Genomic DNA, 15,567 nt, shown 5'->3' with positions numbered 1-15,567 from the left:
AAAAGGCTTTTTATGTGATTTTTTAAAGATACAAAGAAGTGTCTTTAGGCAATACAAAAGGCTTCAAAATTATGTTTTAGCATCAAAATCCATCAAGAAAATCTGGTTCCCCCAAAGTTTCTGGAATAATGATTGACGGACACTTGAGATTATCAGGTAGACCCAATTAATAGACAAAATATATATCTAGGTGGTCCATCTGACCGCAAAATTCATCAACCATAAAAGGAAAATTCTAGCTGACAAACAACTTTATTTATGTTTGTTATTCATGATTCTTTCTAATAATACCAGCGCTGAAAGATTTTGAGGATATAATTTACTGAAAGCTAGCTTCATCCTAATAAATTCAACCAATTTCACGATATAAGGGGGGGGGGGGGGGTAATGCAATTATCTTGTAATCAATGATTAAATGGCACTTAGAATTTGAATTTCGATCTGAAATTTTGCATGAATAAGCCTTGGTAGGTCTATTTTCCCTAAATCGAACAAAAAGTTGGAAAAGTAACGGATAATGGCTGGCGGCTCAGCCGTTTTGTCAGTTTTGGATATCTTAAAAGCAAATTATTCACGAAACCTATCTCAACATAATACATTTTGTGGCTTAAAAACCTTATCAAACGGTAGCTGTTGGTACTAGAAATATAAAAAATGGTTATTGCTATCATTTAACATGAATTAAACCAAAAATATGTTTTAAAAAGTTGATTCCTACGTAATTAATGATGAATTTGCCCTGAAAATAGGCAAAAAACGGCTAAACGGCTGAGCCGCCAGCCAGTATTTTTCCAACTTTTTGTTCGATTTAGGGAAAATAGACCTACCAAGGATTACTTATGAAAAATTTCAGATCGAAATTCGAATTCTAAGTGCCATTTAATCATTGATTACGAGATGGTTGCATTAACCCCCCCCCCCCCCTTTAACCAAGGAAAGATTTTCCTAGGTAATGCGACTTTTTTAGCTATCTCATAATGCGAATGAAATGAAAAAATAAGCACCCTTAAATCTGTACACTTTCTAACCAATCATATGACCTGGTTGTTCCTCCACTCTTTTGCTATTGGCTGATTTAATGAGTGTGTCTATAGATTATCTCTTATCACAATTTTTTAAAAATACCTTTATTTTTTTTTCTTGTGAATGCCTTCTCAGGATCCATCCCCACTTCTATACATTTGTTGTAACGACAACTTTTACATTTAATTTTTGTTCCTGTGGTTAATTCACACTTATCAGTATTTGAGATGCAGGCTAATCTACCCCCTGACCTAAATAGTTATTTTACGTCTTACAGACAGCTTTCCGCGGAAATCATAGGAACCGAAGGCTCGGGCTAACAAAATTGATAGGTATTAAATTGATATTTTTTTTATTTAAATATTCGTGGAAAATTGTCTGTAATACGATGCTATACATGTATTTTAAGTATGGCTGATCACCGGTTCTAATCCAGCGGATATTAATCGGTTTCAAACCCATTTTGTTCTTTGTTATTTGTGTACTATTAAAAGTAGCATAACCTCTGGTTCTCTATAGATTTCCACACCAGAATATAAAAGGGGGAGGGGGGTTGTAACTAGATAATAGAATAAAACTTTTAACATGAATTATTTATTACCCCAACAACCAATATCTTTAATTTTTTTTGTGAATCAGACAATCATTTGAGACCAGAGGTGAATTCTTTAAAAAAATTTGCCGCACTAAAATCAGTGAGGCTCACTAATAAATTTGGAGGGGATTATTTTGCCTCACTAAAATTTTAGTGAGGTAATCTGATTTTAGTGAGGCAAAAGTTTTTTTTTAAGAATTCACCTCAGGTTATCCTTTCAGAAATAAGAATTTCCCTTTCAACTATAACCCCTGTCATTTTTTTGTTGAATTTCTCGTTTTAAGCTACAGTTATGTAATATTGGTTTAATCATGTTACTCACAACTCTGACTAGAAAACAAACCTGTTTTTAGGTGGACCTAAATGTCTTCTAAAAAAATCTTGACATGAGCGGCAGGAATATACTCCATTGACATAATTTCCGAAGGCAGGACTGTTACAGACTCGACATGATTCTGTATCTATAAACAAAGTGCCTATAAAGAACAGAAACCCTATCCTCCATTATTTTTTAAATAAATTTAAAATAAGAAGAGGTAATATTTTTTCCTTATGTCAAACCCTGCGGAAGGCCCTTAACCTATTGTTCTACCCTGTACCCAATATGACCTCCTAAGCTAGCGAAAGGTAAAATATAAAAACTAACCCCCTTAATATCTTTATTTGAAAATTAAGGGGGGGATTTTGTGCTTGACTAGGTAATTTGAGTGAAACCACAAAAAAAACATTGAAAATTGAAATATTAATAAGAACGTCAACACTTTCAGAATAGAGTGGTGATCTTAAATAGTTAGATAAGGCTTATAGTTTCTACTAAAGAGTTAGTAATACAGCAAAAATGCGTTCTCTAATATTTTATAGAAACATTTTTGTCCCTCAACACCACTGCATACATCATCAGAAAGATGTGATCCCCCAATGAAGAAAAGAATACATATTTTCTAGATGAATAAACAAAAATTTTGTCAACTCTTAAACATAATTCTGTATAAATGTTCTTGGATTTTATTTACGTTATAATAATGTAATTTTATTTTAAAAATCAACTTACTTTCATTCTTCTCACCCGTCTTTTTTGAATCTATAAAAAATTATCTATAGGTAAGGTGTTAGAAACATAAAGAATAAAAAAACACTAAGATATTTATCATTTAAATGCTCATTGTTGTATTGACAACTTTAAAAAAATATTTAAAAGGAATATTAAGCTTTACAATATTGATTCTATAATTATAGAATGATAACAAACTTAAGTTGTTTCACATCTCGTCTGGTGATAACTGACTTAACATCATTTTTATTGAAATTGCTGTACCATATGAAAGTGAAAAAAAAGGATAAAGATACCATTAATCCTATTTTTACCTGAATTTTCAGAAGCATCTGACATTTCATCCTCTGAAGAATTCTCAGACTTAATATCATCCATGTCATCATCATTATAATCAGGATCATCATGATTAGTTTCATTTTCATCTTCCATTACCTCCATAATCATATTATCTCTTTCATCTGGTGCTGAGACACTTGCTGCTTGAGGATTATTCTCAAATTCATACTCGCAAAATACTTCTGAGGATTGTAACAAATCATTAATAGACGATTCTTCTAGCAGCATTGATGGTTCTAAATCATTGGTTATGTCAGCTTTGGAGTCTTCTTTAGAATCAAGAATAAAGTCTTCATTTTTAATGTCATCAGGGTCAATTGGCAACTCAGGGATTTGTTGTAAGCTGATATTAGAATCTTTGTCAGCACTATTGTCCATGCTTGTAGATTCAATCATAGTAAACCTGTCAGCTAAATGTTTAGAAAGATATATTTTACTTTCAATTATGGTTAATTTAGCAACACTTAAATTCATAATTATTTCTTTAGGAACTTGAATATTTATTGCTAGAGTACAAATAGTTTCCATGTTAGTTTGAACAGCATCAACTAGGTCCAAAAGCACTCCCATTTGTGTGGTCATTGTTAAGAATAATATCTAAAATTCTGAAAGAATTTAATTAAATTTTTACGGTTCAAAATCCAAAAACTTTAAAAATTCCAAGGAATGGTTAAATCTTCAAAATAATTACTATTTCTATAAAATTAGATAAGCTATTAAAAAAATGAAAATTAAGTCGGCAAAACTTGAGGATGTTCATTTAAATTTTGTTCATCTTGGTTGCTGAGATTCATCTGTGAAAGTTCTTTCTGTGTTATTATAATTTTATGAACATTCTTCATATGTTTAGGCAGAACCTTGACTGTACTAAACTGTTTGTTGCATATCTTGCACTAAAATAATAAAATATTTCATTATAAATTTAACAAAGTTGTTTTACTCTCAAAATAGAATAATTAAAAATAAAATTATAAATATAATTTAAAGAAACATAAAAAAAATTGAAATACAAAGGTTTGTACTGAATAAAAATTATTACTCACCCAAACTACAGTGCTTTTCTCATGAACTCTTTTAATATGCACACTTAGTCCACCTTTTGAGGAATAATTTTGTCCACAGTATTTACAATCCATGGGCCTAAAGTAATGATAAACTTTATCAGGTTAGAACGCATTTTTATAAATAATATACTGACATGGATCTAGATTATTAGGTTTGTGTAAAATAATGTTATTTTACTGTTTTTAGTTTTCTGTGGTCAAAAGAACACTTATCACAAATGATGTTGCTTTATTTATTTCTTATTGTTTTGTGAAAAAATTGAAGAATGTAAAAGATATAATTCCTTAGATACAACAAAAAAAAACTTTTGTGATATACGTCATATAGTTACAAAAGATGAATGTAATTTCAATAAAGTAACATTTTTATTAATATACTTCTGACTTTTATAGCATTTGATAATATCTTGTCGTGATTTTGTTTAACTTATAAAACACTTGGGTTTTTAATATTAAACTGAGACTTGCTCTAAATTGTGCATTATTGAAGATAGTTATTTCTCGCATCGTATATAAACAGCTGTCGGCGGATAAGAAATGTACAATTTTAAGATTAAAACCAGTTTTTTAGCTCCGAGATGCCAAATGAAAGGGCTAAAAACTGGTTTTAATCTTATGATTCTACAATTCTATATTCTCAGTAAACTGGATATTATAATACAATGCTAGACATAATTTTTCAGTATGGCTGAGAACCAGTTCTAATCCACCGGATAATAATTGATTTCGAAGCGATACAGGAAAAGATCTTCTTAATGAATTTACCTGTGCCTGAGCCGGATATGTTCAGACAAGTAGAAGAAATTTTTTCCACATTCTTCACAAAATTGACCATGATCATCTGAGTAAAGAAAGTTTTTTTTTACAAATAATTTATAATACCTACTAAGTATGTCTGTTAGTTTGCAGAGATCTAAATGGATAACACAATGGCCGATAAATTGATGTACACAACTGATGATGATACACAAAATTACCCCTACAGTAATTTAAATTAGTGGATGAAACATTGTGACACTCAAATCAATAAACCAACGAATCAATAAAAGTTGTTCAGTAAACGAATAAGGTAATGTTATGTATTGCAATAAACAGCCAAATATCCCCTCTCTCCCTGGTTAGTTTCTCAATGATCAATCTCAATAGTGTTTAAGTAACTTTAACAAACAAAAGTTTGTCAAAAAAATAAGTTGAAATAAGCTTAAACATTTAAAGGGTTTTTGTTAAAATTTTAAAAACTTTTCCTGTGTGTTGCTTAATATTGTGACTTCTAAGTTCTGTTGAATTCTGTGAAACATGAAGCAAATAAAGAAAAATGAAAAGAACAGTAAATTCCCAAACAGAAAATACAACAAGAAAGCATATTCTATTATCATACTTTTTATTTGCCATTCCTGAAATTTTGTAGAGCATATTCTGCAGTCATAATCACCGGTATGAATTTTCTTATGATTTCTTAAACAATAGTCAGATTTAAAATACCTGGAAATCATTAAGAATTGCTTTTTATTTTTTTAGAAACCAAACCACATACCAAATATCATACAAAGACTAAAAACAAAACTTTTGAAATCAATTAATTTCCCCTCAAAACTGGAAGAAAAGGCAACTTGAAGGGATTTCAAGCAGGCATAATAAATCAATAATTTTTCACCTTTTCACATCATTTTTTTTAAATTGCGAAAATATGTTCTTGTTTCATATAATGTGAAATTATTAATTTCATTGAAAAAAATTAGTTAGCTGCAATTCCATTCCTGCCACAAATATCACAAATAATCGCTGTAGTTTTTTCTGCGTGTTTGGCTTTCATGTGTTTAGTAAGTTGGATAGGCTTGCTGAAACATTTGCCACATTTTTCACATTTTAATCCAGAAGAAATCTAATTGGGTTCAAAATTCTTATTTTTAAAATGTGGTTAGTTTGGCATTGTTTAATAACTGACAAAAAAAGTTAAAATCATTTTAGACTAGAATATAATAAATAAGGAGTTGAGGTAGGATTTTAACACTGTCATATATAACACCCACCTTAACACCCCCCCCCCCCCCCCTCTCTAAACAGATTAAGATTCTATTATGGCTAACCAAAGGCCGGGGTTCGAACTAGAGGCAACCTTGCACAATAATAATCGACCATTTGTAAGATATCTTATTCTATATGTTATATACATAAATACATGAAAAGAATGTAGGAAGTCATTTAAACTGCGATTTATATAGAGTGCAATTATCCATAAAGTATAACTGCACATTGCAAAAGTTTAAGTAAGAGTGCCAAGATTTGCTTGACCTCTTAATTAATAGTAAACTATTAGGTAATAAGTTAAGAATTTTGATTACCACTCTGTGAGAACAATTTCTTTTGTGATTTTCTACATGTTTCATGGGTTTCTTACAATCTCTGTAATATTTAGTTTAGTATTTTTCTCAATCATTTTCAAACATCTAATGAACAGGTATTTTTTGACTTCAGTAATTAAAAACAGTTTTTAAACATTTAAGTAAATAAAGTTTCATCCAGATTAACAGTAAAGAGAAAAAGAAATTGACAAAATAAGGGGGGGGGAAGTTTTGACACTTTCGCTTACTCCGTGATTATTGGGCTAGGTATTAAAGTTAGACTATAGGTTATTTGGGATAAAAGTTTACTTTTGGTTAGTACTTCACGGATTTTTAATCATTTTTTGGATAACCCCACCCCCTAGCCCCCCGGGGCTCAAAATCCCCCTAAAAATGAACCTAACCTTAATTTTCTCAGGAACCATTTGACCAAATGTGATGATTTCTTAAACTTAAGCTTTTATGCTTATAAACTAACTTCTGATTTAGAAGTCACCCCCCTGCCACCAACCCCTAGCCCTCCGGGGCTCAAAAAACCCTAAAAATGAACCTAACCTTAATTTTCTCAGGAACCATTTGACCAACAGAGATGATTTCTTAAACTTAAGCTTTTATGCTTATAAACTAACTTCTAGTTTAGAAGTCACCCCCCTGCCGCCAACCCCTAGCCCTCCAGGGCTCAAAAAAACCCTAAAAATGAACCTAACCTTAATTTTCTCAGGAACCATTTGACCAACAGAGATGATGTTTTAAACTTAAGCTTTTATGTTTTTAAACTAACTTCTGATTTAGAAGTCACCCCCCTGCCACCAACCCCTAGCCCTCCGGGGCTCAAAAAAACCCTAAAAATGAACCTAACCTTAATTTAAATTTCTTATTTGTAGAGTTAGAGGTACACTTATTAGACCAAATATGCATCTTTTTGGATGTTATTGACATATCTCCTGAAAAAATTAGAATCGGCCTCCAGGTTCAGGTGCTGCAGGCCTCCAGGTCCACTCTGGAGACAGGTAAAAATTAAAATTTCTTTTTTGAAGAATTAGAGGTAAACTTATTAAACCAAATATGCATATTTTTGGATGTTATTGACATATCTCCTAAAAAAATTAGAATTGGCCTCCAGGTTCAGGTGCTGCAGGCCTCCAGGTCCACTCTGGAGACAGGTAAAAATTAAAAGTTCTTATTTAAAGATATGTGTTCTAGGCAGGGTCTAGGTGACCTCCAGGCGACTGCTGGATAGGGAAAATTAAACAAATTGTATTTTTTCAATTTAGAGAAAGTTGTGCTCCAAGCAGGCTCAAGGTGTCCTCTAGGAGCCTTCTAGACAGACCTAAAATGTCTATTTTATAATATTTAGGTATGCTTTTTAAAGTATAATTCTGTCTCAGATGTAATATTACAGATACTCAAAATGGGGCAAGCGTTTTTGATATGATTCAGATTATAAAGTCTAGATGAAAGTGGAGTCATTTTAAGAATTTAATTCAGAGGGGTTGATCTTATCCAGATGTCATCCAAAGCTACAGATTCTCCATCCAGGTTGGTACAATTTTAAGAAATTTTTAGATTACTTAATAATTCTAAATGCCCACTATTTGTCTGTCTGACTGTACATTACTTTTTTAGTTAAAATTTCCTATACCAATAAGCATAAAATACCTTTTATTGGTCTGTCGATCTATCAATAATGTCATGACATCTAAAGACTCCATTGAGCATCTACTCTTTAATTCATTTTTCCATATTTTTTCATATTGCTCACTGGAAATAAGTAGCTATCATATAGGATAACTTTAGATTTTTTATACCTTGATTAAGTTTCTTGTTGTACATATTTTTTATTTCTATTTAGTAACCTTTAATCTTAATTCAAACATTACACATAAGGATTTTTACCTGTTGAGCAGGATCCTGGAGCCTGTCGGGAACACATATTGAAGCCGTAAACAATAAATTTGACTATATTATTTACTTAAACCTTATTCTATTTAAATACCTTTCCTCTAAATTCCAAACTAACCATTTTAGATATTCACCTGAACCTGGAGGCCGATTATATTTTTGTTCAGCAGATATGTCAATAACATCCAAAAAGAAGCATATTTGGTTTAATAAGTGTACCTCTAACTCTTCAAATAAGAAATTTTAATTAAAGTTAGGTTCATTTTTGTTTTTTTTTGAGCCCCGGGGGGCATGGGTTGGCGGCAGGGGGGCTATTTCTAAACTTAAACTTAGTTCATAAGCATAAAAGCTTAAGTTTAAGAAACCATCTCTATTGGACAAATAGTTCCTGAGAAAATTAAGGTTAGGTTCATTTTTAGGGTTTTTTTGAGCCCCGGGGGGCTAGGGGTTGGCGGCAAGGGGGTGACTTCTTAACTTAAACTCAATTTATAAGCATAAAAGCATAAGTTTAAGAAATCATCTCTGTTGGTCAAATGGTTCCTGAGAAAATTAAGGTTAGGTTCATTTTTAGGTTTTTTTGAGCCCCGGAGGGCTAGGGGTTGGCGGCAGGGGGGTGACTTCTAAACTAGAAGTTAGTTTATAAGCATAAAAGCTTAAGTTTAAGAAATCATCCCTGTTGGTCAAATGGTTCCTGAGAAAATTAAGGTTAGGTTCATTTCTAGAGTTTTTTTGAGCCCCGGAGGGCTAGGGGTTGGCGGCAGGGGGGTGACTTCTAAACTAGAAGTTAATTTTTAAGCATAAAAGCTTAAGTTTAAGAAATCATCTCTGTTGGTCAAATGGTTGCTGAGAAAATTAAGGTTAGGTTCATTTTCAGAGTTTTTTTGAGCCCCGGAGGGCTAGGGGTTGGTGGCAGGGGGCTGACTTCTAAACTAGAAGTTAGTTTATAAGCATAAAAGCTTAAGTTTAAGAAATCATCTCTGTTGGTCAAATGGTTCCTGAGAAAATTAAGGTTAGGTTCATTTTTAGGGTTTTTTGAGCCCCGGAGGGCTAGGGGTTGGTGGCAGGGGGGTGACTTCTAAATCAGAAGTTAGTTTATAAGCATAAAAGCTTAAGTTTAAGAAATCATCTCTTTTGGTCAAATGGTTCCTGAGAAAATTAAGGTTAGGTTAATTTTTAGGGGGATTTTGAGCCCCGGGGGGCTAGGGGGTGGGGTTATCCAAAAAATGATTAAAAATCCGTGAAGTACTAACCAAAAGTAAACTTTTATCCCAAATAACCTATAGTCTAACTTTAATACCTAGCCCAATAATCACGGAGTAAGCGAAAGTGTCAAAACTTCCCCCCCCCTTGTTTTGAAGTTATTGTGATTTAAAGCATATATCCTATACTTTAATGTATTAAGATTTTGTTGTCAGAAGCTTAAGATTTCGATAACTTCTGGACTGATTGAGTTCTCTATCTTAAGGAAGCTTCAAAAAGGCTATTTTTTATCCCTTCCCTACGCTTTGAATGTCGCTAGTTGGAATATGGAATATGACAAAATTCCTAATAAGATTAATCTTTTCATTTGTTTACCTAATGAGAAAACATTTATATTTTGTATTTCGAACGCCATATTATAATATATGATGTTTCTTTTAAATATTTTTTTTTAAATTTCTAAACTATCCTGCATCGTTTATAGTGTTTAGTTTTGTTATGATGAGGTGATAGAAATTGTAACAGCCAAAGTCCACACACTAAAAAATACACCCAATAAATTAAATTAAGCCCAATATGTTATAAGGTAATAACAAATTACCTTACTCCCAATTAATTGATACTTAAAAAATATTATCTTACATTTAAAGGAACACTTAAAGGTATGTTAAAATGGCAAAAAAATCTAAATGTTCAAAATTACAGACTTTCTGATAATAATTTTCAAAGTTTAAATATTGTGAAATTAATATAATTTTTCTAACATGCCTAAAATGTTTAATTACCTTAAACAATAATAAAAACTTACTTTTACATGAAATTTGACTAAAATGATTTTTCATATGATGAGGTAAAACTGGGGTTGGTATCTTACAATCTGTACAAATACTACATTGCTGCAACCATTCCCCATCTCTCTCCTTCCCATTTGTAAAGTAATCATAATTTTCTCTTTCTAGTGCAGATAATACTTCTTTAATGTGGAAATTGTCCTTCTTCTGAAATAAAAAATTTTAATGTAAATCTTAAGTTTCATCTTAAGTAAGTAAATAATCAAAAAAAAAACTGATAAAAATTAATTAAATTGTGATAGTTCTAGTTACAATATGAGATACCAGATTGAAAGCAAAAATTACAATGCTACTGTGTAATATTAGTATTCATAATAAACAAAGATTATTCAAATAATCATAAGATTAAGTTTTTTTAAGATTATCATAATTTGAAAACTGGTTGGTTGAAAATTTTACTTTTTTAATTCAATGTTTTTTTTATTTGTACAAATTTTCAATATAAATTATGTTTGTTTTGAATAAAGTACTTTTCTTCGAAATATCCCTTTTTAATTGTATAAAAGGACATAAAAACATGCAACACATACCTTAACTGTTTTCATATAATCAACAAACTTTTCAGCAATTGTTTGAATTGAAGGAGGATCAGGCTCGTCTATTTGTTTTGAATCATCCTCTAACTTATCATACATTTCTAGACTATGTAGTTCATCATTTTCAATATATTGAATGTTGTTGATTACTTCTATATCTTCACTTTCTGTGTTATCACTGTTCTTGATGGATTTGATTCTTTGAGGTATCATGCCAACCTGGATACATTTGTTATATCTACAATAAGGACATCCAGCTTTTGTTCGTCTAGTTATCTTGCAGTTGGAATTTTTAATACACCTAAAATCAAAATTATAATCTAATATCTACCGAAGTTACTAATACTTATAAATGATTTTTTGTTCAATTTATTAATCACAAAATATTTATACATGATCTACTACCTAATGTAGGAGGCTTTTGAATCAATTTGATATATTAACTACCTTATAACTTTGCTAATATTTCAGAATTTTACTATTTACGTAATTTTTTAAGTTTTTGCAATGAATCAACTAAATTTAAAGGTCTGAAATATCATTGAGAGAGCGGACATTGGGCTGCCTATTACACTAGTTCCCAAATTTTCATAATAGCGTTTTCTTATTTGTTGGCCAAACAACTTTGGAGACTTTTGATTGGTTGATTCATTAAGTTGAGTATTCACGTGTTAACCACTAGTTTCAATCTACATTTTATGATTCATCATTGGGGAATGGGATGTACATCAATTTATCAGACAGTGTCTTATATTATTTGATACCTGCTTAATTATAGTAAATAAAGACCAACCTTATTTTAGGGCGACCTCTCCTGAAGAAAGCTCTACAAGAGAAGCAAGTTATGGCACCATAGTGTTTGTGGGGAGGGGCTGGCCCACCACAAACCTTACACTCATCAATCATTTGGGATTCTCCTGCAAAAAGAAGTGCATTTCAGAAAAATTATTTCAAGCATAAGTTACAAGTATACCATCAAACATAAAATTTTGTATTACTACAAATTACAAACAATTAGACATTACAAAATTAGCCGGCATGCTGTTTTTGTGAAAATAAGCCAGCTATATAAATTGTATATTTCACAAGAATACGATTTTCAAGTCTTGATATTTTTAATATTACATGGTAGAAAAATAAAATAGAAATTCTTCCTAATATATGCCCTATAAATGTAGTTTAAACCAATGAACTGGAAAAAAATAATACAGTTCACTAAAGGGATAGTTCTATAAAGTGTATTTAAAGAGTTAAGGTACTTAGAGTAGTGAACTTTTATATGTCTTAGTAGAATATATTAGGCATTGGATAGATATGATTATATGTTTAAGAATTTTTAACATTGACCAGACCAAACTTTTTTTATTTAACAATATCGAAAAAAGTTAAAGTGATTTGCCACATAAATTACATGAGAATGGTCTATTTTTTTTCAAATATGTATAGCCATAACACCAATATCAGAGAATCTTTTTCCACATATTTCGCAAGAGTTATAAAAATATTGAACAGGGGTTCCCCTTGGGACAAGTTACTTAAAAAACATAAAAAATAACGTCCGGTTCATAATAGGACAGGATTTCTATAGATTCTTCTTAAAAAAAAAAGAAAACCGACCGGTTTACTTACAATATATACATTATCATTATACCAACTAACCATTCAACATATATATATATATAAAAAGACCATTCTCATGTAATTTATGTTGCAAATCACTAACTCTTTTAGATAATGTCAAATAAAAAAAGTTTGGTCAGGTCAATGTTAAAATTCTTTATCACAATCATATCTATCCAATGCCTAATATATAAAGACTAAGACTAAGACATATAAAAAGATCACTACTCTAAGTACCATACTGAATATTTTATTGGTCATTCTTTGTTGTTATGTGTATTTTGTTGTATAAAAAGTTTGAAGTTCTATTAACTAGTAAATGCTATCTAAAGTTGTATTTATGAGAAAAAAGTTTTTGCCATATATAACACGCAACGAAGTTGAAAATAAAAATGAAAAACTCATTTTTTAAGGAAAATCCCTGGTAGAATCTTTTAATTTTAATCAATAACTTTATATTATGCACTACTACGTTATTTAAAATAGAAAAAACTTACAGTTCACTATTTTTTTTAAAATGCACTTCGTGAAACTATCCCTTTAATTTAGTTTAAATGCATTTCATGCAACTACCCCTTTGTTATTTTTAAATAATTTTAGAAGGTAAGTGTTTGTAGTATTATCAAACCCGCAATAAGTACATCAATTTAGTATGGGGAGGGGTTGCTATCTATTTATTTTTAGAAATACAGGTGATTTTGAAAGTTATATTGTCTTTAGTCAATATTTTAGAAATACAGGTGATTTGTTAAGTCATAAGGTCTTACAGTGATTATATTTGAAATAAAAGTTGCTTTTAAAATACCTTTTGTTTTGGTTGTGCAAAGTTTTGACTTAGCTCTAGATTTTCTGACAGATTTTTTTTCTTCAATTGCTTCCTCATTATCATTTGTTTGCTTGGTATCATCATGAACTTTATTTTTATCCACCATTTCCGGTAGCATTCCAATTTCAATACATTTGCGGTACCGGCAGCTTTTACATTGAATTCTGGTTTCTTGTGTTATTTCACAATCATTTGTGTCAAAAATACAGCTAAAATAATAAAAAAAAACTTATATATAAAAAGTGAGGAGAGTTAGATAAAACTATAACAACAAATAAAAAAAGATATTACCTAATAAAACATAAAAAAAGATAATTTGTCATAGGTTCACTAAATCTAGTTGTCGTAGTTCAGCATTTAAAACAAATAAAAGCTCTATGCCAAGAATATTCTGACTCTAACAAGGAACAAACAGTAGAAGAACAAGCGGAGATCAAATGCCTATTATATTGTGTATGAAAGGAATGCTTACTATGCAAACATGGTACACAGTACATAATTAGCTACATTTTTTCATAGCAAGTCAAACAGTAATATCTTAATACAATTAAATACACTTGTAAAAAGACTTAAATACAAAGCCCGAAGAAAAAACACTAACCTTATTTTGGGAGGACCTCTTCTAAAAAATGCTCTACATGAGAAGCAACAGATGGCCCCATAATGAATATGATCCGCAGCAGGGCTCATACAAACTTTGCACTGTTCTCTCAATTTCACCCTCCTTCCTATAAATATTTGTAATTGTTAATCTATGTGTACAAGAGACATTTGAAGCATTAACACAAAGCATTTTGTATGTATGTATACTAGCGGCTACGCCACTAGAGGTCTCTAGGGGCCCTTGAGGTGGAGTGGGCGGTCGACCCAAACACTTTTTAAAAAAAAGTTTCGGCAACCTTGTACGAAAGGAAGTCCAGTAAGACATTCAGTGGCGCCGACTAGCGGCACTTATTTTTTGGTATTTATTTTTAGGAGTGATTTCTCTTGGGAGGGTGGTGGTACCTTTACCCAAAATAGTTATAAACCTTCACAGGACCTATGAGAAGCTACAATGTCTACATTCATAATTACTCAAAACTTAAAAATTAACTTTACTTAAGTACTTAAAATGGTCATTCTCAAAAAAAAAATTTTATATAAAGGTTCTATGTTTATTGTTTATTACCTGAATATTTAATCTTATCATCTTCTAAATCACCATCAGAGCTAACATTTTCATTTGTATCATTAATGTATTCCAAATCTACATCATCAATGTCTACGATTTCTTCTTTTGGTGAACAATTTGATGTATCTTCTTCATTTATTAAAACATTTTTATTTTCAGATGTAAGGATTCGTTCATCTGGCTTTCCCACCAAATCGCCAGCAATAAGGTTATTAGAAACACAAGGTTTTACTTCATGTAAACTTTCAAGCTCATCTTTGATTTGTTTATCATCGTAAGAATTGTCTAATTTATGTTTTGTTTCACTAGGCTTATCAAAATTGCGCACAAAATCATCATTTTTGTTTGCATATTCCAACAAAGATTGCTTACATTCTAACAAGCTTTGTTTTGTATATTTGAGATTAGCTATAATCTGTTTTGGCACAGATATATTTGTGGCTAGTAAACAAAGAGCATCCATATTAGATTCTGTATTTTCAACTAGGTCAAGAAGCTCATTCATCTGGGAATCCATTTTAACTAAGAAAATTTCAGAAATTTAAAAATCAAAGCAAACAAATATACTTGACTTTCAGCTCCAAGTGTATTAACAATAAACACATAATTTTCAAACTTTACTTACCAAGACAAAAAATGTATTACCTAACATTTCCAAAAAAAAAAAATAGATGAGAGGACAAAAGTAGCTTTTTACTGAGTTTTCAAATATTTCCCCATAATATTAGTGTTTTTGGTCTGATTTTTAAAATGTTTCTGGTTAACAGTATCAGCTGATGTTTTCATTTCCCTTTCACTTTATTTTTCCTAGCCGGGGATCCCATGAAGAAAATAATTATACACCCACGAAAAAACCTTACTTTGACACGGTACAAGCAAGCTACAAGGAATACCAAGGTATGAGGACTATTGTTTGCATATTAAATCTTCTTTGGATTCTACAACTCAAATATGTTTCAGCTCATTCATTTTCACAAACTTTAATTTGAATGGATATGAAAATATGACATGGATTTCATTTTTGAATCTGCAAATCATTTTCTAAAT

The 15,567-nt window shown here is 30.9% G+C and overlaps 2 protein-coding genes across 5 annotated transcripts in view; both read right to left on the bottom strand.

Annotated features, from left to right (window-relative positions):
- LOC145319024 (uncharacterized) overlaps positions 1–3,648 on the bottom strand; it is a 32,220-nt gene extending 28,572 nt beyond the window's left edge. For 3 of the 4 annotated variants that reach the window (XM_080160843.1, XM_080160842.1, XM_080160841.1), the window contains exons 1-4: positions 2,984–3,632; positions 2,670–2,699; positions 1,962–2,094; positions 1,126–1,274 (exon numbers count right to left, since the gene is read on the bottom strand). In XM_080160843.1, coding sequence (XP_080016969.1) covers positions 1,126–1,274; positions 1,962–2,094; positions 2,670–2,699; positions 2,984–3,590 — 919 coding nt within the window. In that variant the 5' untranslated portion in view covers positions 3,591–3,632. Of the gene's footprint in view, positions 1–1,125; positions 1,275–1,961; positions 2,095–2,669; positions 2,700–2,983 lie in introns of all 4 variants that reach the window. The other variant, XM_080160844.1, reaches the window with a different exon arrangement.
- LOC145319028 (uncharacterized) lies at positions 3,612–15,567 on the bottom strand. Its single transcript, XM_080160849.1, has 15 exons — positions 15,381–15,567; positions 14,518–15,042; positions 13,951–14,077; positions 13,329–13,558; positions 11,697–11,820; positions 10,898–11,204; positions 10,325–10,514; positions 9,989–10,055; positions 6,415–6,478; positions 5,833–5,954; positions 5,470–5,557; positions 5,320–5,362; positions 4,838–4,916; positions 4,052–4,148; positions 3,612–3,901 (listed from the first exon to the last, which is right to left on the bottom strand). Exons 2-15 carry the CDS (start codon positions 15,035–15,037, stop codon positions 3,740–3,742), a joined length of 2,220 nt encoding a protein of 739 aa, XP_080016975.1. The 5' UTR covers positions 15,038–15,042; positions 15,381–15,567; the 3' UTR covers positions 3,612–3,739.

Source organism: Acartia tonsa, chromosome 5 (assembly GCF_053477335.1).
Source record: "Acartia tonsa isolate MP-2025a chromosome 5, ASM5347733v1, whole genome shotgun sequence".
Taxonomy (NCBI): Eukaryota; Metazoa; Arthropoda; class Copepoda; order Calanoida; family Acartiidae; genus Acartia; species Acartia tonsa.
The sequence above is the reverse complement of the archived record's forward strand: the minus strand, read 5'-3'. Positions and strand labels throughout refer to the sequence as shown.

Bases quoted from the DNA above. Each gene is read 5' to 3' on its own strand.
- LOC145319028 (XM_080160849.1), bottom strand. From the start codon at position 15,037: ATGGATTCCCAGATGAATGAGCTTCTTGACCTAGTTGAAAATACAGAA. The intron at 5,363-5,469 runs CAGGAATGGCAA...CTTCATGTTTCA, and splicing joins GAATATGCTCTACAAAATTT to CAGAATTCAACAGAACTTAG. The intron at 3,902-4,051 runs GTGAGTAATAAT...TTATTATTTTAG, and splicing joins AGAAAAGCACTGTAGTTTGG to TGCAAGATATGCAACAAACA.